At 50.4% G+C, this 25,202-nt stretch overlaps 1 protein-coding gene across 3 annotated transcripts; it reads right to left on the bottom strand.

Annotated features, from left to right (window-relative positions):
• Positions 1-1,387: 1,387 nt before the first annotated feature.
• Positions 1,388-23,327, bottom strand: LOC112666249 (zinc finger protein 77-like). Of its 3 annotated transcripts, XM_025456869.3 has the most exons (5): positions 23,009-23,327; positions 22,182-22,313; positions 6,709-6,835; positions 5,308-5,488; positions 1,388-4,895 (listed from the first exon to the last, which is right to left on the bottom strand). In XM_025456869.3, the coding sequence occupies exons 1-5, from the start codon at positions 23,009-23,011 to the stop codon at positions 3,200-3,202; spliced, it is 2,139 nt and encodes a 712-aa protein (XP_025312654.1). In that variant the 5' UTR covers positions 23,012-23,327; the 3' UTR covers positions 1,388-3,199. The 3 variants fall into 3 exon arrangements, with proteins under 3 accessions (XP_025312654.1, XP_025312655.1, XP_025312656.1); XM_025456870.3 differs by lacking the exon at positions 22,182-22,313 and having other exon boundaries at positions 23,009-23,325; XM_025456871.3 differs by lacking the exons at positions 22,182-22,313; positions 23,009-23,327 and adding an exon at positions 12,935-13,098.
• Between the last annotated feature and the right edge of the window lie 1,875 nt (positions 23,328-25,202).

The raw sequence follows: 25,202 nt of genomic DNA, 5'->3' as shown, positions 1-25,202 counted from the left end.
TTGCCAATATTACAAAAATTCTATCAGCCACTGCTTCACATTCTTTTACCATACTGTATCTACCCCAGTCCACTCAGTTGATTCTGTGTGCTCTTGCAATATCCACTTTTTTTTTTTTAAGAACGTATTTAAAAATAAACCTGTACACCCAACACGGGGCTCAATCCCACAACCCTGAGATCAAGAGTCGCATTGAGTCAGGCAGGCGCCCCTCCACTATTCTACTCCTGTGCTGCTTTCACAACATACTCCTATGCTGCTTCCAGGATGCATCCATGACTCCGGGTTTGTTTTCATAGATAAAACCTTTCCTCCCCAGGTCTGAATAAGTGGCAATAAATATTTCAGCTGACTACTTTCAGACGTAGGGTCCTGCTTTATAATATTCACATGCATAGCATTCCCAACTCCTCTGTATTTTGTGTATTTATTCTACAGTTTCTATACTGTTGCCTGTCAAACTTTTGTGAAAATGATGTACCTAATACTTAAATGATTTCCAATGTTTATCAAGATTTTTTTTTCAAGATTTTATTTTAAAGTCATCTCTACAACCAACATGGGGCTCAAACTCAACCCGGAGGTTGAGAGTTGCATGCTCTACTGACTAAGCCAGCCAGGTGCCCCTCAATGCTTATCATCTTGATAAATATGGACCAGATAGGAAGTACTAGAAAGTTTCTCCTGCCCAACCTTTCCTGTTTCTTAAACGTGGCCCTAACTGGTTTCCACTGCATGCACTTTCCCTCCAACATGAGACACAACAACCAGGAAATGCCTCCCTGGTGCTGAGGGACAAAACCACTGAAATAGGAAAGACTGACTCTTGATCAGTGATGCTTTTGAAGAATGGTCTTGAGAAAAAGTGGGAAATGTGAAAATAAAGGGAATAACACCAAAATAGAGGGGGTAGGCTGGCAGGGGAAGGTCTCATGACCTAGCACCGATTGTCAACTCCACACTCGAAAGAGACAGGGACACCTGGGTGGCTTGGCGGTTTAGCACCTGCCTTCAGCCCAGGGCATGATCCTGGAGTCCCAGGATCAAGTCCTACATCGGGCTCCCTGCATGGAGCCTGCTTCTCCCTCTGCCTGTGTCTCTGCCTCTCTCTGTGTCTCTCATGAATAAATAAATAAAATCTTTAAAAAAAAAAAAGAAGAAAGAAGAGACACCTTATAATTCAATGCTTCTTTAGCTAGTGCTTTACCATCCACCAGGAGGAAGTGAGTTTTTCTCCAACAGTAACAGCCTAGCCAATGACACTGTCACAGCTCAGGCAATGAAAGGACACTACACTTGAACTCCCACTTCACTACAGTGGGCTATTTGTTATAACAGCCCCTCCCAACTCCCCCTTTCTTCTATTAAAGACCAGTACTCTCCTCTCTCCTCGAGACATGCTGCTATTTTTATTGTAGCATTTCTGTACTAAATTGTAATTCACTGCTATTAACAGATAAACCCTGGTTTTTCCTGGTAAAGGAACCATCAGCCATATTTTTAAGATTAACAGCATTTAGTACTATTCAGAATATATATGGAAAAAATAATACAATTACAAAAATTAATTACTCCACTTGCATAACATTTTAACATACCTTCTCAGGTAACGAATCATAAGAGATGGCCCTTAGAAGGATGTAACAGATTTGAAAACCCAGGTAATAGGCTTTCTAAGAAGTAATATGGAGGATTACATCTCACACACACACACCAAAAAAATCCCACTGTTTTGAATCACATATAAGGAATGAAAAAATTAAACACTGAGAAACCACATGTAACAACAGAAAAAAACGAAGCATACAGAGCTTATCTCTTACATAGAAGTCAGCTAGTCAGCCATACGGGAAAGTTCCCACAAGCTGCCAAATACACTCACAAGTGCTTATTCCAATCATGGAAACATCCAAAAGGAAGAAATATGGGGTCAGTGCAGCCTCTCTACAGTGCAAAGAGGGAAGGAGGTTTCCTGTATCTGTGGGTGCAGCATTAAATCTGTCAGCAGGGTGGCAGGACACAGATCTATCCTGAGAGGGACAAGATGTTTACCACAGAAACCATGTATTAGGAAAAGCATGGGAGATGAAGGGGTGCCAGGATGAGAGGGATCCCTACACCTAACAGGCTGAAGAGGTGGCCTCGTGGACATGAAGAGCCACAAGGCAACATAAGGATCTGTGTGGGCCTGATAACCAAGACAGTCCATCCCAGGAGAGCTCATGGAGAAGTCTCTGGAATACGCTACCTAACAGAAACATCGAACATATGTTAGGTTGATGGCTGTTCCAGATGACAGACCAGAAGTCAGGAAAACATGCCATGACCCAGGCCCATTTGGGTCCCCATGCAGTTCTGTCTCCTGCTGGCATAGAAGAATGGAAAATCATGGCTCTTTCACGAGGTTTCTCTCCTCAGGGCCTTCATCTCAGAACCACACAGAGGACGACTCTGCAACATAGGGTCTCCTGCCTCACCATGCTCACAATGAAATCCAGGAGAACCAACCAGATGCTAGCTTTCATCTTCACGCCACATGGTTTCTCTTCTTAACTCATCCTGACTGATGAACAACCAAGGTGAAGGGTGATCAGCAGAAATCAAAATATGAACATAATTAGAGTAGACTGTCCTCTTACAACATCCTGCACATTTACTAATTTCTGTAAGGAACACAGGTGTGGTATACAGCAGCGATGAGCAAATGTGAAGATACATCTTTCAATAATAAAGATTGAAATGAAAGGTAGATATGGAGTCGGAAATTCCAGTATCCACAACAGAAGACAAGATATGTATACAAATCACTTATCACTCCTGGGTCCAAAAGACATTGTAATAGAAAAGAGACAAGTTTTACAGAATCATAGATTTTTTTTTTTCATGTGTGAGATAACAAAATATATTTCATACAAAAGGCAGGAAGGGAATATTTTATCTCAGTGTTCTCATCAGAAACATGCAGTGGAAATAAATACAGTAGAGATCCTTGTTATGGACGAGGCACTTATAAGGCACAACCATATTTATAACAAATACAGATTGCTGTCCAGCCCTGAGTTTTTATATACAAAATAATTGAGGTGCTATATCTGAAGGTTTTCCAACATTGTTTACATTCATAAGGTTTCCTGCCAGTGTGTCTGATTGGATTTACAGATTTTAAGGAAGAATGAAGGCTTTCCCACTGTCCTCATATTCAGAGTTTCTCCCCAGTGTGAGTCCTCACGTGTGCTCGCAGGTTTGTGGGATACCGGAAGGCCTTTCCACACTGCTGACATTCATAGGGTCTCTCCCCAGTGTGAGTCCTCACATGTGCTCGCAGGTTTGCAGGATACCTGAAGGCCTTCCCACATTGCTGACATTCATAGGGTCGCTCCCCAGTGTGAGTCCTCACATGTACCCGCAGGTTTGCAGGACACCTGTAGGCTTTTCCACACTGCTGACATTCATAGGGTCTCTCCCCAGTGTGAGTCCTCACGTGGGCTCGCAGGTTTACAGGATACCAGAAGGCTTTCCCACACTCCTTACATTCATATGGTTTCACCCCATTGTGTTTTCTCACATGTACTTGAAGGGAGGAGTGACAACTGAAGGCTTTTCCACAGTGCGGACATTCATAGGGTCTGTCCTCAGTGTGCGTCTTCACATGTGCTCTCAGATTGGCTGGATACCAGAAGGCCTTGCCACACTGCTGACATTCATAGGGTTTCTCCTCACTGTGCGTTCTCACATGTTTTTGTAAGGATGAGGACCAACGGAAGGCTTTCCCACACTGTGTACATTCATAACGTTTCTCCAAACTGTGTGCTCTCACGTGTCCTTGAAGGGAGGAGTGACGAGTGAAGGCTTTCCCACACTGCTGACACTCAAAGGGCCTCTCCCCCGTGTGTGTCCTCACGTGTTCCTGAAGTGATGTGGAACTACTATAGGCTTTCCCACACTCCTTACACTCATAGGGTTTCACTCCAGTGTGCATTCTCACATGTCTTTGAAAATATCGAGGATGTCTGAAAGCCTTCCCACACTGCTTACATTCATAGGGTCTCTCTTCACTGTGCGTTCCCACATGTTCCCGAAGGGATAAGGAACAACTGTAGGCTTTCCCACATAACGTACATTCATAGGGTTTCACTCCACTGTGTGTTCTCACATGTCTTCTGAAGTATTTGGGACAACTGAAGGCTTTCCCACATTGTTGACACAGATAAGGTCTCTCTCCAGTATGCGTCATCATGTGTCCTTGCAGGGACGCAGGATATTTGAACGTCTTCCCACACTGCTTACATTCATAGAGTTTCTCTCCACTGTGCGTTTTCACATGTTCTCGAAAATATGAGAGGCAACTGTAGGCTTTCCCACACTCTACACATTCATAGGGTCTCTCCCCAGTGTGGGTTCTCATGTGACGTGTAAGATAGGACTGATACATAAAGGTTTTCCCACACACGTCACACACATGGACTCTCTGTTCACAGTGACCTTGCACATGACCCTGAAAGGATGACGGGCAAGTGAAAGTTTTTCCACATTTCCCGCACTCTAAAGATTTTTGACTACCCAGACTATTTGAGTATCTCTTAGGTGCTCTCCCAATGTCCTGATGTTCATAAGGTTTCCTCACAAGATCTGCATCCACCTGAGTGCTAAGGCTCAAGACGCCGCTACAGGTTGGCCCACATTCCTCACAGGGATTAGGCTTGTGTCCAGGGTGAAATATTTGTGGGTTCTCAAGGAAAGAACCATCTCTGAAGACTTCTCTACACTTAGCACATTCACAGGATTTCTCTCCAGCAGGACAATCCTCATGCACAGTAAGACCTGTAATCTGGTTTACAGTGTCTCCACCTTGATTACCTTCATTGCTCTCACAGACACGCTCCAGCAAATGACTTCTGTTCAAAAAAGGAAGGCACACTGTTAGGCAAAAATAATTATAACCAATCCCTTAATTAAAGATCTACTGATGTTTATTAATGATTATTTGACTACCTAATGAGCAATTCCAAGGAATGGGCATGTTTGTGGCACCATCTACACTGCTACAATGTAAAAGAAGCTAAATGCTCAAAATAAGGGCCCAATAATAACTGTGACTGTCAGCATTGCTGACATGTGGATTTTGCTGGTAAATGTTATGAAATGGATTATATTTCTAATGATCAATATGTACATCACATTTATATAGATCTTGTATTGTGTAATTCCGACTACAAAAATGTTGAGCGCTAGGTTTATATTTTTTAATTTCAAGTTAGTCTAACAATTTGCCAAGATCCCCCTTTCTCCTATGGGAGAGGCACTCACCTCAGACACCTCTCCTGGGATTGGAACTGATCTCCAATATTATGAAACACTTGGTTTTCTCCAAAAAGAGCCCAGGAATCATTTCTTGTAAATCTTACTATTTTCTCTTCACTGGATAGTTCACTCTCCAAAATATTCAGCTGAGTTCTTGATCCACAAGGTTTAACTTGAGTGCAACAATCTGCAAGAATTGGTACCATAATTGAATTTCTTGGGAATGGTCTGATGTTTAAAGGTAAGAAAACAGACCCTATGTGGCTTTCCATTCACATACTGATCCCAAATGTAAATGAAGTTCATCAGGAAGAATGAACATGTGACCAAAGAAAAATTCTGAGGACCCTAATGATTTGGGACTTTGGCAATAAGAGGAGAAATATATGAAAAAGCAGCCTATCTGCTGAAAAATACTTCAAAATATATGGAGACTAACGTGGAAAGAAGTATTATCAGAAAAGCAAAGTAGGAAGGAACTGGGCAAGATCCATACATCCACATGGCACCTCTAAGAGGAATACAAAAAGGCTTGCCACATGGGCAAGGATAGAAGAAAGTTCCAACAGGGAAGCCAGGTGAATGACAGACATCACTCTTCTCCAACAAGGACTGAGTCATGTTTCTAATGCTCATATCCAAATGCCATTCCCTTCTCCAGAACCTGGTCCAATCAAGGGTTCCTGGACTGTCATGAAGGCACAGAGGCCCTCAGTGAAGCCTGCCTGCGCTGCCCCAGCTGCCGCCAGGAGGTCAGATGGTGTGTGTGCCTACTGCCCTGCCCTGGAGAACAGCTCAGCATGAGGGAGGATTTGAAGGGCAACAAGCAATATGGAAATGGACCGTTAATTTGGTCTTCAAGGTCACTGAAGATGATGAAGTGCAAGACTAACTGCAGCATGACTGCCATGAGAAATGGGTATTAACCTCAGTGTATCCTCCACAAAGAAGTACTCACTGCCCCAGAGCAACACCAGAGACCATTCTCACACTGATAAAATTAGACAGTCTAACTTTGATCCAGAGCAATAGTCAATTTATTACATGAGGGATCCCTGGGTGGCTCAGTGGTTTGGCTCCTGCCTTCAGCCCAGGGCGTGATCCTGGAGTCCTGGATCGAGTCCCACATCAGGCTCCCTGCATGGCGCCTGCTTCTCTCTCTGTGTCTCTGCCTCTCTCTCTCTCTCTCTCTGTCTCTCATGAATAATAGATAAAATCTTTAAAAAAATTTATTACATGAAACTGTTTTCACAGAAAAGGTATGTGACTCGAGGTAGGTTCCATGAAGGTTTGGACCATGTCTGTCTCTTCCCCAATGTATTCCCATTCCTTGGCCCCAATAATACTGGACACTTATAAGAAACATTTTATCCTAAAAGACCAGTGAAGGGATGGAGCCATCCTTACCCACTGCAGCCAGGTTCCTGCAGGTCTCCAGCATCACATCTCTGTAAAGTCTCCTCTGACCACGATCCAGCAAAGCCCACTCTTCTGGGGTGAAGTACACGGCCACATCCTCAAAGACCACCGAGTCCTGAAACATCCCACAGATTCAATTGCAGTAATGCTCCATCCTCACCCATGTGTGTGGGATGATTGGGGGGGGGGGGTGACAGCCAGGGAACTGTACTCCATTCCTAGGACCCGAGTCACACATGTGTGGGAAGTGACAACACGCAAGGGGATCCACTGCAGTGCACTCAGTGATGGGACAGGCTGGGAACCCAAAGCAGAGGGTGATGACAGCAGCCGATACAGGCGTACACACACCCAAATATTATTTTTACCAAGACAGAGCAGATCTGAGCAGACCAGTATAGTAAGAACGAAAAATGAAATCGTCATTCAGACAACACAGAAATCGGAAGATACATCTTCGACTTGCTCAAAGATGATTACTGCCTTGTCAGCTACAAGAACTAGAACCAATGTGAGGATGCCATGGACACGGATTCCAGTGCTGCTCTCACCCTGGAAGGCAACAAGGTCAAGGAGCCTGGTGCCGTCCCTCTATTCCAACACAGGCAGACACGACCCTTTCCCTGGATTAGGTGGACTCTGGGCATGGAGCCAGGGGGAGCCAGGGAGGGCCAGGGGGCCTGACACTCCTGGTGTGTAACAGGAGTTCTGGTTCTTGAAGAAACTTGGAAATCAGCAGGGCCTCTCAAGTATACACCCTAGTGCCCAGAATTCAAGGAGAAAGACACCAGAAAGAGCCCCTGGGGGATTGATGGTAACAGAGTCACTGTGACCTTAACAGAGAAAGAAAATAAGGCTAATTCATAACTTCAGAGCAACAAGGTATGACCCCACACTCATGAAATACAGAGTAAATTTTTTTTCAAAAAAAAATCAGACATTGTTTAAACAAAAACTGTGTTCTCAATACTTAATGGAAAAAAAAAATCCCAACCATATCACCTAATAGGAAGGCAAATTCTACTTCAATCATGGTTTTAAGTGGGGTTTGCTTATCACACATCTGATAAGTCCTGTATTTTAAATATGCCTTAAAAATTCATACGACAATGAAGAAAAATTAAACACATGATACGAAGAAAAATAATGTGATGAAATAATGGGCAAAGAATATGAGCACTTTTGCAAAGAAGACATGAAGTGGCCAATAGTTTCAGAAAAAGACGCTAGATGTTAGTCATCAGGGAAATGCATATCAAACCACAAGGAGATACCCCTCCAAACCCACTACAATGGCTATAAAGCTGGACAAGTAAGTGCTGGTGAGGATGTGAGGGAAGGGGGAACTCTCGTGCATTTCTGCTGCTGGAGATGTAAAATGGTGCAGCCACTTTGGAAGAGCCTGGTGCGTCCTCGAAATGATGAATGTACTGTTACCACACAATACAACAATTCCACCCCTGGTATCAATCTACCCAAGACAGTGAAGATGAGCACAAACAACTAATTCACACATACTCTAAGCAGCGTGATTGATAACAGCCAACAAGGGCCAACCGCCCAAAGCCCACCAAGTCTTTGAAAATAAATAAAAGAGACACAAGTAAAATGGAATCAGGGGGCCAGACCTGGAGCTCCCACCAGTACCACTCATCCTGTACCGTACTCATTAGTAAGAGATAACCTTGGACACATACTGCCCCAGCAGGAGAAAGGAAGGTTTCCTCCTTCCCTGGCAACAGCCCAGCCAATAAGATAGTCACAGCTCAACCAATGGCAGTCACAGGCTAGACTATGGGAGACAGTCACAGCCCACCCTATGAGAAAACACTATACATGGAACCCCCAGTTTGCTCCAGTGGATGTCTTGTTAGGAACAGCCCATCTCAATATCCTCTCTCCTCCTTTATAAGAGTTCCTCCCTTTGTTCTCCAGACTTGCCTGTGGTTTTACATACAGAATTGCAAATCTCCACTATTACCAAATAAACCCATTTTTGCTAGTATAATAACTAGTAGATTTATTTTTTTTAGGTTATGATGATCAATCTTTACATGACAATTACAATCAACTCCAAATTGCCTTTAAAGAAAATTCTGGTTGGGCTCAGTGGTTAAGTGTCTGCCTTTGGCTCAGGTCATGATCCCAGGGTTCTGGGATCAAGTCCCACATTGAGCTCCCCACGGGAAGCCTGCTTCTCCCTCTGCCTGTGTCTCTGCCTCTCTCTGTGTGTCTCTCATGAATATATAATCTTTAAAAATAAAGAAAATTCTGGTCTTCCTATAGACATGGAATCCACCTAGGTAACATTTAAGTCTATGTTTATTAAAGAGCAGAACCCGTATCTTTTTCTTTTAGTTAAAAGGACTAGGACAGAATGTGAAAATATGTCCACTGCAGATTTTATTTGCCAAACCACTCATACATATCCTAAATGAGTCACCTAAAAGACTGTTAATTTTTTTAATTAATTTTATTTACTTTTAAATAATAAAAATATTATTTTTAATATTTTTAGCACCAAAAGCAGGCGCTAAACCACTGAGTCACCCAGGGATCCCCAACTAATTTTATTTTTAAAAATAGACTCCACATCCCACATGGGGCTTGAACTCACGAACCTGATATCAAGAATTACACACTCTACTGACTGAGCCAACCAGGAGCCTCAAGACCACTAAAATTCTTAATTTTCAATTCTAGCAAATGGAGGTTCCTAAACAAAAACAAAGCCTGACTAGTTTCTCGAATTTTTGCAGAGGATCAGGACATTAGAAAAAAAGATTGCTACCAACCTAAGCGCTCCCACAGCTGCATCCCTGCAGCCAGCCTTTCCAACATCCTCCTCATTCCCAATGATGGTGCTCCAGGGAACCACAGGGATCCTTCCCAGTCTTCCCCTGTAATCAGCTTAAAGAAACCACTCCCCACCCTGGGAATGACTCACTCCGTGTCCTTGCTGACAGGCATACAGCCCCAACCTAGGAGGTCTACAATACAAAGAGCAGGGATCTCTAACGAACCTCAACAGGTTCCTGTCTCTGAACTCACTCCCTTTTGTCTAGATCCTTTGAGAGCTACTCCATTTTCTACTTAGTTCCTATGCCTGTAGTCATTTAATTGGGCGGACACTTTTTAAAAAGGTGTCTTTGCCCTAAAAAAGGGGAAATAATTCTAATTCTAAATAATTCTAATCCCTAAAAAGGGGGACAACAGTGGTCAAAATAGACAACCAAAGGAAATAAATGACCCTTCCACATCTTTCATCTGCTCCATCTCTGACACATTATAGTGGAGTCTAGGGACATGATCATTTGTCTTCATTAGATCACCCACTATCCTCTTTCTGGGCAAAATCTTCAACTGATGTTGGCAAAATTCACAGTGTGCCTCCCATCACGATTAAAATAGATCTCTCAGGGGTCCCTGGGTGGCTCAGTGGTTTGGCACCTGCCTTCAGCCCAGGGCGTGATCCTGGAGTCCTGGGATCAAGTCCTGCGTCGGGCTCCTTGCATGGAGCCTGCTTCTCCCTCTGCCTGTGTCTCTGCCTCTCTCTCTTTCTGTGTCTCTTATGAATAAATAAATATTTAAAAAATAAAAATAAAAATAAAATAGATCTCTCAACCTGTCTCCCCAGAATCAATCAATATCCTATAAATAAAGAAGCCCTTAATGGCATCAAGCTCATAATAGAAAATTACAAGCCTCAGAGGCTCACCATCCCCTGCACTACTCCCTGTAATGGTCTGTTTTCACCTGGGAGAAAACCCAATGGCCAAAGATGGAGGTTTGTCTAGAACCTCTGAGCACCATTACCATTGTTAACCCTTGGCACCCTGTTCTTCCTAACACCCATATGCTACTGACTCAGTTTCTAATTTATGCACATTCCAGGAGGAATACATGACTCCAGGTTTTTATCAACAGAATAAAAAAATTTCCCCACGTCTGAAAACTGCCAACATTCAATTGGCTACTTTTAGACCTAGGGTCCTGGTTTAGAGCCGTCAATTTGCAATTTTCATGTTACTTTTGCTTTTATAATTGTTGCCTGTCAAAATGTTTTAAAAATGATATATTCATCAAGGAGATAATCTCCAACGCTTACCAATTTGATAAATAGGGACCAAAGATGAGCAATGCCTGAGACTCCTCCCCTCTAATCTTTCTTGTTACTCAATTATGGCTTTAACTGGTTTCCAACTGCTATGCACTCTCCCTGTGACATGGGACATCACAACCAGGAAAGGTCTTTCCTGGCACCAAGGAACAAAAGCACTAAACATGGAAAACCGACTTGTAATCAATCAGTGATGCATTTGAGAAATTTTTTAAAGATTTTATTTATTCAGAGACACCTGGGTGGCTCAGCGGTTTAGTGCCTGCCTTCAGCCCAGGGTGTGATCCTGGAGTCCTGGGATCAAGTCCCACATTGGGCTCCCCACATGGAGCCTGCTTCTCCCTCACCTGGGTCTCTGCCTCTCTCTCACTGTGTGCCTATCATAAATAAATTTTAAAAAAAAGATTTTATTTATTCATTTGAGACAGAGAGAGAGAGCATAAGCTCTCTCATAAGGTGGGGGAGGGGAGGAAGAGGGAGAAGCAGACTCCCCGCTGAGCCAGAAGCTCAACATGACTGATCCCAGGACGCTGAGATTATGACCTGAACCATCTGAGTCACCCAGGAGCCTGAGAAAAGATCCTTATCAGAGGGAGATGTGTAAAAACTAATATAGGAAAACCTTGTTGGGAATGGAGTCAGGAGGGGCACCTGGGTGGCTCAGTCAGAAGCCTGGGCTTCTGACTCTTGATTTTGACTCAGGTCATGATCTCAGGGTTGTGAGACTGAGCCCTGCATTGGGCTCAATGCTCAGCAGGGAGATTCTCTCTCTCTCCCTCTGCTCCTACCCCAGTTGTGCTCTCTCTAAAATAAAACCAAAAAAAAAGAAGAAGAAGAAGAAGAAGAATGGAGTCAGGAGGCCAGCAGGTGGGGCTCCCGCACCCTACCACTCAGTCAACTGCAGACCCAACAGCAAGAGAAGGACCTTGCAGTTGCAAGTGGATACCACTCTACTACGGCAACAGGAGGAAGGTTATTTTCCCACATGGCAACAGCCCAGGCAGTGAGAGACCATCACAACTCAGCCAATGAGACGCAATAACACTTCCAAGCCCAGTTTGTGCCAATGGACTTCTTGTTTGCAACGGCCCCTCCCCAATCCCCAGTTTCCTCTATAAAAGAGCCTCCTCTCCTCAGTTCTCTCTGGCTTGTCTGTGGTTTCACTGTAGCCTGCTTTTTGGAGTTGCAATTCTCACCTATTCCAGAATGAACCCATTTTTGCTGGCAAAGGTAATAACAGTTTCACTTTGAAGGGTAACAACTCCTTTTTTTTTTTAAGATTTTATTCATTTATTCATGAGAGACAGAGAGGGAGAGAGAGAGAGAGGCAGGGACACAGGCAGAAGGAGAAGCAGGCTCCATGCAAGGAGCCCAACGTGGGACTCGATCCTGGGACTCCAGGATCACACCCTGGGCCGAAGGCGGGCACCAAACCGCTGAGCCACCCAGGGATCCCCAACAACTCATTTCTTAGGCATATTCATACAATGGAATATTATTCAGCAACGAGCAGAATGAAGTACTGATCCAGGACACAAAACCAATGGACCCTGAAAACATTCACAGGCTTCACAAAGACCACACATGGTAAGATGTCATTTATACAGAATATACAAAATAAGCAAATCAATAAGAGAGGAAGACTAATCAATTGTCTAGAAGCCAGGGCTCGGATGCACTAGAATGTCACGTGACTACCACTACATGCAGATTCTCTTTATGGAATTAATAAAATATTTAGAAATGAGAATGTGAGGATGGCTGAACAATTCTGTAAATACAATCAATACCACAGAACTTTATACTTTAAGCAGATAAAACTTCATGGTATGTGGTCCATACCTCAATTAGAGCTATTTAAAAAAATAGTCATAGAGGGGCATCCAGGTGACTCAGTTAAGGTTGAGCAACTAGGGGATATATATATATATATAAAATTAAAATAAAATAAAATAAGATAAGATAAAATAAAATAAAAGTACTTCAGAGTCACAACGGCCTTTATGGGGAACGTCCGATCTCGATGTGCCCCAACTTGCTTTATGGATAACTACGTCAGGAAGTCATGACTCTGAAACCCCGAACGCGACACACCTCTTAATCGGCACCTCAAGACTTGCAAACACGTCCAGGCGTCTCCGGGGGCCTCACGAAAGCCTGTTTGGAACTTAACTGAGGCAAAGCACTGACTGGGCACAAACGGCTTCTGAAGCGTCGCCTCCACGGGCCGGGCCTCGGGGCTCCTGCCGGGCTGGGCCCCCCACCGTCCTCTGGCCCCGGCCTGCTCCCTCCTCACCTCAGCCCATTAAGCCCCGGCCCCCGTAGAGACCCACGGCCTAAAGCCCCCGCAGCCCCCGAGGCCCCCGACCCCGCTGGCCCACGGCTTCCCGGGCTCTGCGAGCGAGTGGCACCGGCTGACGGCCGCGCGTGGGGTGACCCTGACCCCGGAGGGACACAGACCCCGAACTTCTGGAAAGACTCTACAACACTGGCTGGAAATCGCCCCTGAGCAACTACAGTGGCTCCTGCGGACGCGGGGAGGACCCAGAGCCCAGGCGTCCCCCCAACGGCCCAAGGGCCCGCGGGGCTGGCAGCCGCCTCCGGCTTGTCGGGCCTCCCAGGGACCCGGGGTCTCTCCGCCCCAGTGGAACCTCCGCACACCGGGTCACGGGCTCCGGCTCCTTCTTTTACTTCCAAGCCCCGGAGGGACCGGGAGGGCAGCCACGGCCTAGGCGGCTGCGCGGCCGACGGGCTCACACCCCCAGGCGGCCCTGGCGCTCCGCGTCTGCCAACCGAGGCCCCTCGAGCCCGACGCCTCCAGCTGCCACTAGGGCTGCGGAGAGCAGGCACATCTGCCAGACGACGGTCACCAGCTTGGCCCCCAGGCGCCGGCGCCCTGCCCCCGGCCAGGCCCGATCCCTCGCCCCCAGCCGGGCTCCCCCAAACCCCCGCCGACCGCGTGGGGGAACCTGTCAGGCGGGGAAGCGGGTCTGCGGCCCCGGCGGCCTGGACCTCCCCGCTGGAGGCCACCCCCTGCCCCGGGGGCTCCCACCGCGGCCTCCCCCTGAACCTCGGCAGGTCCGTGTCCTGATGTCCAGGCCCGGGCAGGGACGCCGTTCCCACGGAGCCCCCGCACCCCGATCCACTCATCGCACTCGTTCCTCACAAAGGGTCACGCGGGAGCTTCATTCTCCCAGGAGGGGAAGGTCACTGCACAACTGGACAAAAGGGACTGAAAATACCTAACGGGGGATGAAAGGCCCCTTGGACACTCTCATCTGCTCCAGCCCTGATGGCCATGGAGTCCCGCCGCCCACCGCCTGCCTCAACGGGATCCCCCGCCCCCTCTCCGGGGAAGTCCTCCCCTGACATTGGCAGGATCCACGGCGTCCCATGAACACTCGGGATAATCCCTCAAAGCTCTGCCAGGAATTAATCAATTCCCCGGAAATAAAGAGGCCGCAAAGGCATCAAGCCCATAAAGGAAGATGACAAGCCTCAGAGGCTTCTGGTCCCATGACACGGGCACCAACCCTGTAACGCCCCCCACCCGTGAGAAAACCCAAAGCCTGGCACCCTGCTCTTCCCAACTCCCACACGCTACTGACATCCCTTCCCACCGAAGGAACAAACTTTCCACGTAAAGAAACCACGCAGCACGTTTCTCGTGGTCCAGTTGGCAAGACGGCCGGCTTGCTTTGCTTTCATTTGGAAGGAACAGAACTGGGGATCCCTGGGGGGCTCAGCGGTGGCGCATCTGCCCTCAGCCCAGAGCGTGACCCCAGGGTCCTGAGATTGAGTCCCACGTCCCCGTAGGGAGCCTGCTTCTCCCTCTGCCTGTGTCTGCCTCTCTCAGTCTCTCATGGATAAATAAACAAAAATCTTAAGAAAAAAAGGAAAGAAAGGAAAGGAAAGGAAAGGAAAGGAAAGGAAAGGAAAGGAAAGGAAAGGAAAGGAAAGGAAAGGAAAGGAAAGGAAAGGAAAGGAAAGGAAAGGAAAGGAAAGGAAAGGAAAGGAAAGGAGGAAGGAAGGAAGGAAGGAAGGAAGGAAGGAAGGAAGGAAGGAAGGAAGAAAGAAAGAGGAAAGAAAGAAGAAAGAGAGGGATCCCTGGGTGGCGCAGCGGTTTGGCGCTTGCCTTTGGCCCAGAGCGTGATCCTGGAAACCCGGGATCGAATCCCACATCGGGCTCCCTGCATGGAGCCTGCTTCTCCCTCTGCCTGTGTCTCTGACTCTCTCTCTCTCTCTCTGTGTGACTATCATAAATAAATAAAAATTAAAAAAAAGAAAAAAAAAAAAGAAACTAAGAGCTGGTTCTTGGTTTTTAAAAAAAAAAAAAAAGAAAGAAGAAAGAGAAAAGAAAAGAAAGAAAGAAAAGAAAAGAAAAGAAAAGAAAAAGAAAAAGAAAAAAAAGAAAAGAAAAAGAAAAAGAACAGAACTACACGTGGATATTCAGGCCCAGGGCTGCACAGTCGTCCTGATTTCCGGAGTCGTAACAGGCCACCTGGGATGGGAAGTCCGTGCAGGGTCTACTTTGCTGTAACACCTGGATGAGGCTCTTCTCTGCCCCCCTCAGGCCCCTTCCCAGGAACACAGAATCCACCTGTTACGTCTGTTTGCCCTCACAGGCCAGCAAGTCTCCAAAGAAAACCTGCAGGTTGTTCTCAACCTCAGGATCCGTACACAGGGCGTCTCACCCGGGAACAGGCCCCAAGTGGGGCCGCGTGAGACCCCTCGGGACCGCGTACGGCCCACAGCTCACCTCCCACTCCCCGCACGACCCGCGGGAAGCGCCTCCCACAGACGCAGGATCCCTGGGCTAGGGGTAGCTCCTATTTCAAACCTGAAAACGGTGGGGGCCCCAGGCTGGCTCAGTCGGCGTGCACGGGCTCAGGGACCACTTACACACACACACACACACACACACACACACACACGCAGAAAGACAAGGATGAAATGAAATAAATAAAAGTTGAAAAGGGTACACAGGGGGATCCCTGGGTGGCTCAGCGGTTTGGCACCTGCCTTTGGCCCAGGGTGCGATCCTGGGGTCCCGGGGTCGAGTCCCACGTGGGGATCCCTGCATGGAGCCTGCTTCTCCCTCTGCCTGTGTCTCTGCCTCTCTCTCTCTCTCTCTATGTCTATCATGAATAAATAAATAAAATCAAAAAAAAAAAGAAAGAAAGAAAGAAAGAAAGAAAGAAAGAAAGAAAGAAAGAAAGAAAGAAAGAAAGAAAGAAAGAAAGAAAGAAAAAGGTACATGGTGTGCTGGGCCCGTGACGGCAAGGCCCGGGAAGTTACCGAGCGGCGCTTTCCGTTGGCTACTTCGGCTCAACACGCTGTGTCCTCTGCCCCGACTCTGGCCTTTGTCCCTCGGCACGTGTGAAACTACAAATGTTCAAGCGGAGAGTCACGCCTGTCGGGGAGCTCACGACCTTGAATGTGATGGAGACAATGAGGTGCCCTCCCTTCCAGTGGGGATCACGTAAAAATGTCTCCTCTGTCCCAAATTTATTAGATGTCTTATTTTAAGTGACCTCTGGCACGAGGACGGTTCCTGGTTCCAGATTTGACCACCTGGAGGCCCAAAAAAAAACGTTTTGCTGATATTTCTTCAATAAAAGAACAGAATGGATGGGACCCCTGGGTGGCTCAGTGGTTGGGCATCTGCCTTCGGCCCAGGGCGTGATCCCCGGGTCCTGGGATCGAGTCCCGCATCGGGCTCCCACTCCCTTGGCCTGTGTCTCTGCCTCTCTCTCTGTATCTCTCATGAATAAATAAATAAAATATTGTTTAAAAATAGAAAAAGAAAAAGAAAAAGAAAAGAAGGGGCGCCTGGGAGGCTCAGTGGGTTGACCATCCCAACTACTGGTTTCAGCTCAGGTCATGACTTCAGGGTCATGAGCTCGAGCCCCAGGTCAGGATCTGTGCTGAGCATGGAGCTCACTCACAATTCTCTGTCTCCCTCTCCACAGCCCCTCCCCACGCCCCCACGCTCACATGTTACCCCCCCCCACCAAAAAAACTGAAACCCTGCCCTAGGAAACCACAGGCAGACACCTGTCTTCATCCAAAGGGATGTTTTCCCCAAATGATATTTTACAAAATTGATAAGAGATACCCAACAACCGGCTCCAGATAGAGGCAAAGAGTATTGCAATCTAGTCCTCCGCAGCCCAGTGAAGAAGTGTGTTTTGGACCAAATTAACAATCCTGCCCCACCAGAGATCCCAGAGTTCCCTCCACTCATCGCAGGATGTGCGTGAACCCACCCACCGGAACAACCCAGCCGTGTTCTTTTTCTTTTTTCCCCCGGCCGTGTTCAGTAACAGTACTAGTGCAGAAATGTTAACGAGGCCACAGAGTGCCCAGCTCCCGGTCCCAGCCGTCTACATAAACGGGGTCCCACCTCTTGTGTGGACAGGACACTGTGGTCACCATTTGTGTGTCTTCTCACGGGACAGAAGCCTTCGTGTAGACAGTCCAGGGCCTGTCCTGCGGCTGCAATTCTCTGAGATGGTGCCCGCCTGGCGAGCAGCTCTCACCCCTCAGGGTGACCAGAGCACCCATGTCACCAGCCAGGTGATTCAACAGGTCCATTCCATTTGGCCGGGCTTACACCATCACTTCGCGAACCATCCACAACCCCCGGGCTGAGGGAAGCTCTCACGGCACTGCTGATACTCAACTGACACGCTCCATAGAGACACACACACTCCCCACCCCCCTACACACACATAGACCACGTCTGACAGCCCTGCTGTAGGTCCCTCTACATCTACACCCCCCGCCCCCCAGGACCCCCACACGCCCACCACCGAGATGTCACAGGCCATCCGATGCACGGCCCCGGCCTCCTCTGACCCTCAGGGGACAAAAGGAGACAAACTTCAATACTGGGAAAGACCGATCGCTTCTACTGCAAACAGCCACGCTGGGGAGAGCGGCGTGCACAGCGCCCGGCCCGGGAGGACCGCATCGCACCCACCAACCTGCACATTTCGTCCTGAAAAGCCACCTCCGGCCTCTCCCTAGCTGGGCGGGCCCCCGTGTCTCCACCCTCCAGGGAGGAGGCCCTGGGATGCACCTGCTGCATCTAGACTCGCGGCGAACCCTGGGGGGCCCTGCACACCCTGTGCAGACGGGACAGCGACGACATCCCGGGGCGGCAGCAGATGACACCTGAGCCACAGGCTTCCTGAGACGTGGGGCCCCGGCCTGGGCTGCTCCTCACTGCGCCTCCTTCTCTCCTTCCCGGACAGACACGCTCCTCGTCTGCCTGTGCAAGACCCAGCGGGAGGGGGAGCCTCTTCCGGGGCCCTGGCCTTTCGGGAACAGGCTCATCGGGATCCCAGGACAAAGTGATCGTTCCCTTGCCTTTTCTCAAGTGTCAGAGGGCTCTGAGATCACAGTCTTCCCTCACCTGAGCTACTAGCCGACGCTGCCTTTGTACCCAAACTCACGGTGTCTCAACACACAACCTTACAGGCTGTCTTACTGGGTAACATGAATTTGGTTCCAAACAGTTCTTCCAAGAAAAATAGTTTCAAAACAGGTTGGAAGTTGTGCTACTTTGGCAAACACGTCACCAGCTAAGCCCGTGTCCTCACCTGCCCCGTCTCCGCCCAAAGCCCTGGCCTCATTCTCTCCCCGAGCTCCTGCAGGATCCCCTCTCCCGCTCTCCTGCCGCCCGGAGCAGGGACCTCCAGGAGCCACACAGGACTCCGGGTTTGCCCACAGGGAGGACGTCCTCCCCCACGTTGGAACAGGTGCCAGTCAACATTTCCACTGGCTGCCTTCAGGCCGGGGGTCCTGGACTAGAACGGCCACACGATCCGGAATTCTGTTCCTCTGGTCTCGTATTTTGTTGCCTGTGAATTTGTGAAACGATGCACCTAACGTGTAGGGGCTCTGCATCTCACGCTCCTGGCGAACACGGAGGGAGGGCAGGTGCCCGCGAGTCTCTCCCTCCGGTCCTTCCTTGTTACCCAGGTGCGGCCTTACCTGGCTTCCACGGCTCTGCACGTTCCCTGCAACAGAAGACATGACGACCAGGAGAGGGCCTTCCTGGCGCTGAGGGACAAGCCCACCAGTACCGCAGACCTGCCTCTCCCTCAGAGATGCTCCAAGGAAAGATGTTGGTCCAATGAAGGAAATGAAGAACTTCACACAAAGTTCTCTGGGGTGGAGTGGGAGGCCAGCGGGGGGGCCCTCCTGCCCTGCCCTGGCCCTCACTGGGGGGCCCCGCAGGAAGCCCAGCACCCTGCAGGTCCACACTACTCTCCCTGGGACTCCACTGCCCCAGCGGGAGGGAGCCAGCCTCCACCTCCCTCCACCGCCCACCACCATCCAGCCACTGAGGAGCCCCTGGGCTTCCACCTGTCGGTTTCCTCCAAGACCTTTGTGTTTCCACAGCCACCCTGGCTCCTCCTTTCCCCTGTAAAAGAGCCTTCCCCCCCTTCCAGAAATTGCCTCTGGTTTTGTGACCTCACACTCCACAATGGCAATTCTCTGCTATTCTAGAACAAATTTGGTTTTGATGGTAAAATAACCAACAGTTTTCATTTTAAAGTTACCAGTGATTGGAAGGTTGGCAGTAACAGTGAAGGATGGACAGATACCCTGATGGAAAACAGCGGAAAGCACGGACACCTCCCCCTGCGCTGATTCTGGCAAGTGGATCTACGCACAGCAGGTGCTCCGGGGCAGGGGCAGAGAGGGTGACGCTTGGACTCAGGGGCCGGGAGGACTGGCTGTCTACAGGGAAACAGGGGGTCCTCTCCCTTGGCAACTTTACGGGCAACAACCGATCCTGGGGATTTATTTCACTGTCGTGGAAACAAGCAGAACACACAAGGAGGAGGTTCCAGCAGGTGTGTTTATGCCTGAGCCATGGAAGGGTTCTCTCAGGGAACAAAAGAAGGGTGATCAACACAGGAAGACACAGGGAAGGCCAAGTGTATTAAACACGTGGAGAGGGATCCCTGGGTGGCGCAGCGGTTTGGCGCCTGCCTTTGGCCCAGGGCATGATCCTGGAGACCCGGGATCGAATCCCACATCGGGCTCCCAGTGCATGGAGCCTGCTTCTCCCTCTGACTATGTCTCTGCCTCTCTCTCTCTCTCTCTCTGTGACTATCATAAATAAATAAAAATTAAAAAAAAAAAAAAAAAGAAAAGAAACTCTTCCACAGGAGGCGGAACCCCACCCGTGAGGATGCTCCGCCCTAGTGGGGATCAGAGGAGCCCACGGAGGACCCCAAGGGGATCCCGCGTCCCGCCCTCCAGCTGGAGATGAAGCTGCATAACCCGCAGTGCCCGAGGGCCAGGCATCGGCCCACGTGAGATTCACACATCACATCCGTGTTTCTCTATAAATTTTAACTTCCCTTGATCTACGATATGCAATTTTCTGCAGGTGTAAATAATTCATACAGGTTTACACCCAGAGACCAAACAAGACCGACGCAGCATGCTGACAACCCCAAAGCATGGACTTGGGACCTCGGGCCCATGAGGCCCAGGAGGGAAGAGCTCACGGGGTGACCCGAGTCCAGGGCACCTGCCCAGCGACACAGACCAGGGCTGAGCAACCACACAGCAGCCATGACGTCCGCAGGGACACTGCCGACATTCACCGGCATCTTCAACAGGGCACAGTCAGGTGACACTGCCTGGTGGTGGACACGTGTCCAGCAGCCATCAGGAAGGGGCAGGACACGGGTCACCTTGGGGGCAGCACACGGGTAGATGCTAACACACGAGAATTCAAAGAGCCGAGTCCTGCAAATGTGGCCACATGACAAAAGTCGTATCACCCACACTGGGCTCACTGGGCAGCAGGAGCAGCAGCAAGTGGGAGCCAGCACAGGTCAGCCCCGGCTGCGCCCACACAGCACCAGAAACCCCAGGGTGGGGGTCAAGGCCTGTCCCATCACGGGGGCCAGCTCTCTCCGCTGACACTGGCCAGGGTGGCTGCTGCCAGGGAAGGGGGAGGGGACCCTGAGCCCCCGGGGAACGGTTCTGCAGCTCCATGCACTCCGCCCCCCCTCAGTGTGGAAACGGCCCCTCCTCCAGGACCCCAATTCTCACCAGGGAGGAAACCCTCAGACTTAGGTGCTGACCCTTAGAGGCTCGTGCTCATCAGCCCTTCCCACGGCGCTTGAGCCCAGGGGGCCCCCTCAGCCTGACCTTCACAGACGGCCCCAGTTTGCACAGATCCCCCCTGACTCCACCAACTCTGTGGCTGATGCCAGGACCAGCCGGGAGGGAGCAGCCCCAGGACAGTCCCAGGGCAGCCCCAGATCACCCCACGCTGCAGGGGAGCACGACCCCCCGGCCCCAGGGGCAGCCTGTCCGCAGCCCTGGGAGCACCTGCCTCCAGCACCTGCGTCCCTGCACCAGGACCAAGCCGCTGACCCACGGCGTGAAGCACAAGGTGCAGAATCGCTGTCCCCCACTTCCCCCACTCCCCACTCCCCCACCCCGGGCTCAAAGGAGCAGGGAGGGAGGCTCGGGGTACGCTGATGGTTTAAATAAATGGGAAATGTTTATCCTTTACAGAAAACAGTTAGTTGTTGACTTTACCGTCGTGGTAACAAATCATAGGTCAGAACTGACCACGTTCAGTTCACAGAACGTCCACGATCTCCATCCGACCTTCAGCAATTAACCGGAGGGAGACAGGATCGCCCAGTGTCCCAGCGCTGTCCCCGTGTGAACACTCACTAGGATTTGGAGGAATCCTTTCATCCATGAGTCCACCCGCCCGGCATGAAGGTGCGGACCCCTGCACGTGCCCGACCCTCGTGCACAGGGACAGTGTCAGTACCGGGACACCTGCCCCCCACGCCCCGGGCACATCCCCTGGAGAAGCCCCAGAGCCACACAGTCAGCAGGAGGAGGGCAGACCTGACGCCCTCCGCCCTCCACCCCGAGGGGAAGAGGGGAGGCAGGAAGGGGTCGGTCACGCTCCACCTCCACCTGCTGAGGCCCAGGCTGGCCCGGGAGGCAGCTGGACGGGGACCAGGCTGCCACCGGGGGCGGGGGGCCTGCGGGTCCCCCCCCGAGCCTGTGCTGCTGGGCACACAGCAGGCGAGCGGCCCGTGGGCCTGGACAACAGCAGGCTGCAGAGAGGGCCCGGCCCCGGCCGAGGCACGACCCCCAGGGAGGCGGCCCGTCCCCACCAGGGCCGCACCCCGACCCCCAGATCCGCGCCGGCTCCTCTGCTTGCCTCTCTTGGTCACCGACTCCCCCAGGCCTCTGGCCTCCCCACGGCCCCGACTTTGTCTCCCCATCGCCACCCGGTTGGAGCAGGTGCTCGGATGCAGAACGCGCCACTGCCCACCTGAGCAAAGGAAGCTCGGAGCACAGGGAGGCCACTCCTGCCAAACCTCCTTTCTGTCACTGCTCCTCCTGAGGAAAAGCCCTGTTTCTGCTGGACCGGAGGTGCCGGGAGCCTGGGGCCCGAGCAGCAGTCCTGGGAATGGCAAAAACGGAGACAGCCGACCCAAAATGGACTCCTGCGTACCAGGCTCCTTGTCACCAAACCCAGAATTCGCCTGACTGCAGTTTCGGCCTCTCCCAGAAATGGAATGTGACACCAGCCCGTCGGGAGTGAGCTGGTCAGGAGCGCCCAGGTCCTGCGGCTGCTAGACCCCAGCCACCCCTGCCGCGGGGACGGAAGGGGACCTGTCACAACCGGCCCACTTTCTGTCTCACAGTCTCCTGCTCCCACTCCTGGTGCCTGTGAAAGTCTTTCATTTTGTGCAGCTCCTCCGAGCTCCTTCCTGCCCGCGAGATGGCACGCTGCCCGGCTCGTGAATCACTGAATAGAGCCCATTACTCAGCTGGATTTTGTTTTCTAGCAGGAACAAGGTGTCCTTAACCACGTACGGATGGGACTGTGTCAGGGGGAGGGAGGGGCCCCCCTCCGCCGCCCCCCCGGGGCCCGGAGCCCCTGCCCGCCTGCCCCGGGGTCCCCCCACCGTCTCTGGGATCCCCACCCAGGGGAGGACCCGGCGCGGCCCCGGGGGGGGGGGGACAGGGCGCTGCGATCCCACCCGCAGCCGAGGGCACAGATCGGGTCAAGACCCCCCACCCCGGGGCGGGACCGCCTCCTCCAGCAGGTCCCGGCCGGTTTCCAGCAGCCCCTTCCCGAACCCGCGCACTCACCATCTCGCGTCCCGCTCGGGGCTGTCCCTGCGACCCGGGCCGCCGAGACCGAGGAGGACGGGACACCCGCGGCCGCGCGAGGCAGGTGCGCACGGGCGCCGGGGCGGCAGCGGAGCGATGGACACGCGGCTGGAGCGCGCCCTTCCCCGCCCTGATTGGACGGCGCTCCGGGCCTCTGCGCCCTGATTGGACGGCGCTCCGAGCCTCTGCGTCTGATTGGCTCGTCTTCCGGGCACCGCCCCCGGAGCGCGGGCGTGCGGTTAACCACCGTGGGCTTCCGCGCCTCGGCCCCGCCCCTGCCGCCCCTGATTGGACAATCCCCAAGGCTCCGCCCCCTGCGTGCTGAGTGACAAGCCGTCCGGACACACGTGGCCGACTGGCCTGGGCTCGAGCAGATCCGGCTCCCAGCGCTCGGATCTCCGGCCACCTGCGTCTGACTCCCCGACCGTGAAGTCCTGACTCAGTTTCCCCGCGGAGCTCCCCTTGCTGAGAGCTTGGACCGAAGCAGACATACCGGAGTGGCTGATGAGCCCTAGGGTCAAGGGTTAGCGTGGGGGCAAGGTCAGGGCGTATCTGTGCCTTTTGTTTAAGAACAAAGATCCTCAACAATGACGTCACTGCGTGCTGGGAGAGGTCAGTGGGTTTTGACCTGTGACCTTACACAGCTGGAGGCCCTGACCTCGCTCCCGTTGTTCCCACCTCTGGGGCTTGAGGTTAGCAACCTCGCCCCAACCTTGGGGATTTTGCACCACTACCACCACCTTCCTATCCACCCCCCTCCCCCCACCCCCACCCTGTCCCCGGAAGTGGGACCCTAGCTCTGCAGCCAGTTGTAGGACCCCCACTCAGCACAGCTGCAGTGTGAAGTGTTAGAATCCTCAGATGTTAAAAAATAATAATAATAAAATTAAATTAAAAAAAGAATCCTCAGATGTGCACTGTCCTCTTCACAGTCAAGGCCGCAAGACTACAAAAGCTTTTATTTGGGATCTTAGGCATTAGGATCTGGGAGGCACAGAGTCAAAATCCAGTGTGCTCCAAATTGCTAGCAAGGAGTGCAAGCTTATAAAGGCGAAAAATACACAGTTACATAAGTTGTTTTGAAAGAATTATGATTGGTGCTGGCAGAGTTTGAACTGACTGTCTAATCCGTGATTGGCTATTGCGCTAACAGGCATTACATTATCTCTATTTCAGTCCCCAGTAGGAAGATGTGTTCCAGGAGGTGGTCCCACTGCAAAAGACAAAAGTCAAAAGTTCATGGTGTTCTGAAAATTGAAACAGGAGATGTGCATAAACCTTGCTTCCTCAATGTCCTTCCGACTTTCTTTTGAGTGACTCTTTTAGAGATGCCTTCATTTTCAATCTTCCTTCACACCCTACAAGGAAATGTTTTTAGATGTTTCTGAGTGTATCTCTAGAGAATTTTGTAATATAAAAGGCTGTGATATCCTGAAAGCAATTGAATTCCTATTTTAACTGATTTAAAAGCAATAAAAGCTGAAATAAATTTATGTTGGACCTAAAACTCTCAATCCACCAGGAGCAGCATTTAATATGACTGCTCATTTCAAAAATCTCTCCCCCACCCTCCTCCAGTTTTGGATAGAGAAGCATAACCTCCAGTAGCTACTGACCATTTTACTCACAAACATAATTATAAAAATTAATTTTCTCTGTTTTTCAAAAAAGGTCTTACTTTCATAAAAATAAGTGTTTGGGGGAGCTAACAAAATTCATCTCAGTAAATTTGAATTTGTAATTGGCTTTATTTAATGATTCATGAATCAGGCGACATCGCATCTTAGCAGATGGAAAGGAGCTCCAAGGAGCTCTGCACCCTGATTGGGAATGGTAAAACGGAGACAGCCATTTTTAGAGGCAGAAGGGGATGGGAAAAGGAAGTTTCTAGCAATGACTGGATTGTTTCAGGCAAGGTCACCTTCCTTTGAGGAAAGGGGGGTCTACCCAGCAGGTTATCCCACTGGTGCTGACCAGGCAATCACAGGCTGACTGGTGAAGTTCACATTCCTCACAGAGGCCAAATCCACAATTAGGTTAGGTGTCAAGTCTCCATGTGCTGATGTGTGACTTAGCACAAGTGACTCCATTTGGGACGTGTTGTTTCTTGTGTGTGTGTATTGTTTTTGTTGTTTCTTCTTTAACAAGAAGAATATATTTGAGAATGGTTTCC

Source organism: Canis lupus, chromosome 20 (genome assembly GCF_003254725.2).
Source record: "Canis lupus dingo isolate Sandy chromosome 20, ASM325472v2, whole genome shotgun sequence".
Classification (NCBI taxonomy): Eukaryota; Metazoa; Chordata; class Mammalia; order Carnivora; family Canidae; genus Canis; species Canis lupus.
Note: the sequence above shows the minus strand (reverse complement) of the source record. Positions and strands in the feature narration are given on the sequence as shown.

Excerpts from the sequence above, each read along its gene's own strand:
- LOC112666249 (XM_025456869.3), bottom strand. Across the intron at positions 5,489-6,708 it reads CAGGAACCTGGCTGCAGTGG|ATTGTTGCACTCAAGTTAAA; the intron begins GTAAGGATGGCT and ends CAATTCTTGCAG. Across the intron at positions 4,896-5,307 it reads TCCCAGGAGAGGTGTCTGAG|AAGTCATTTGCTGGAGCGTG; the intron begins GTGAGTGCCTCT and ends TTTTTTGAACAG.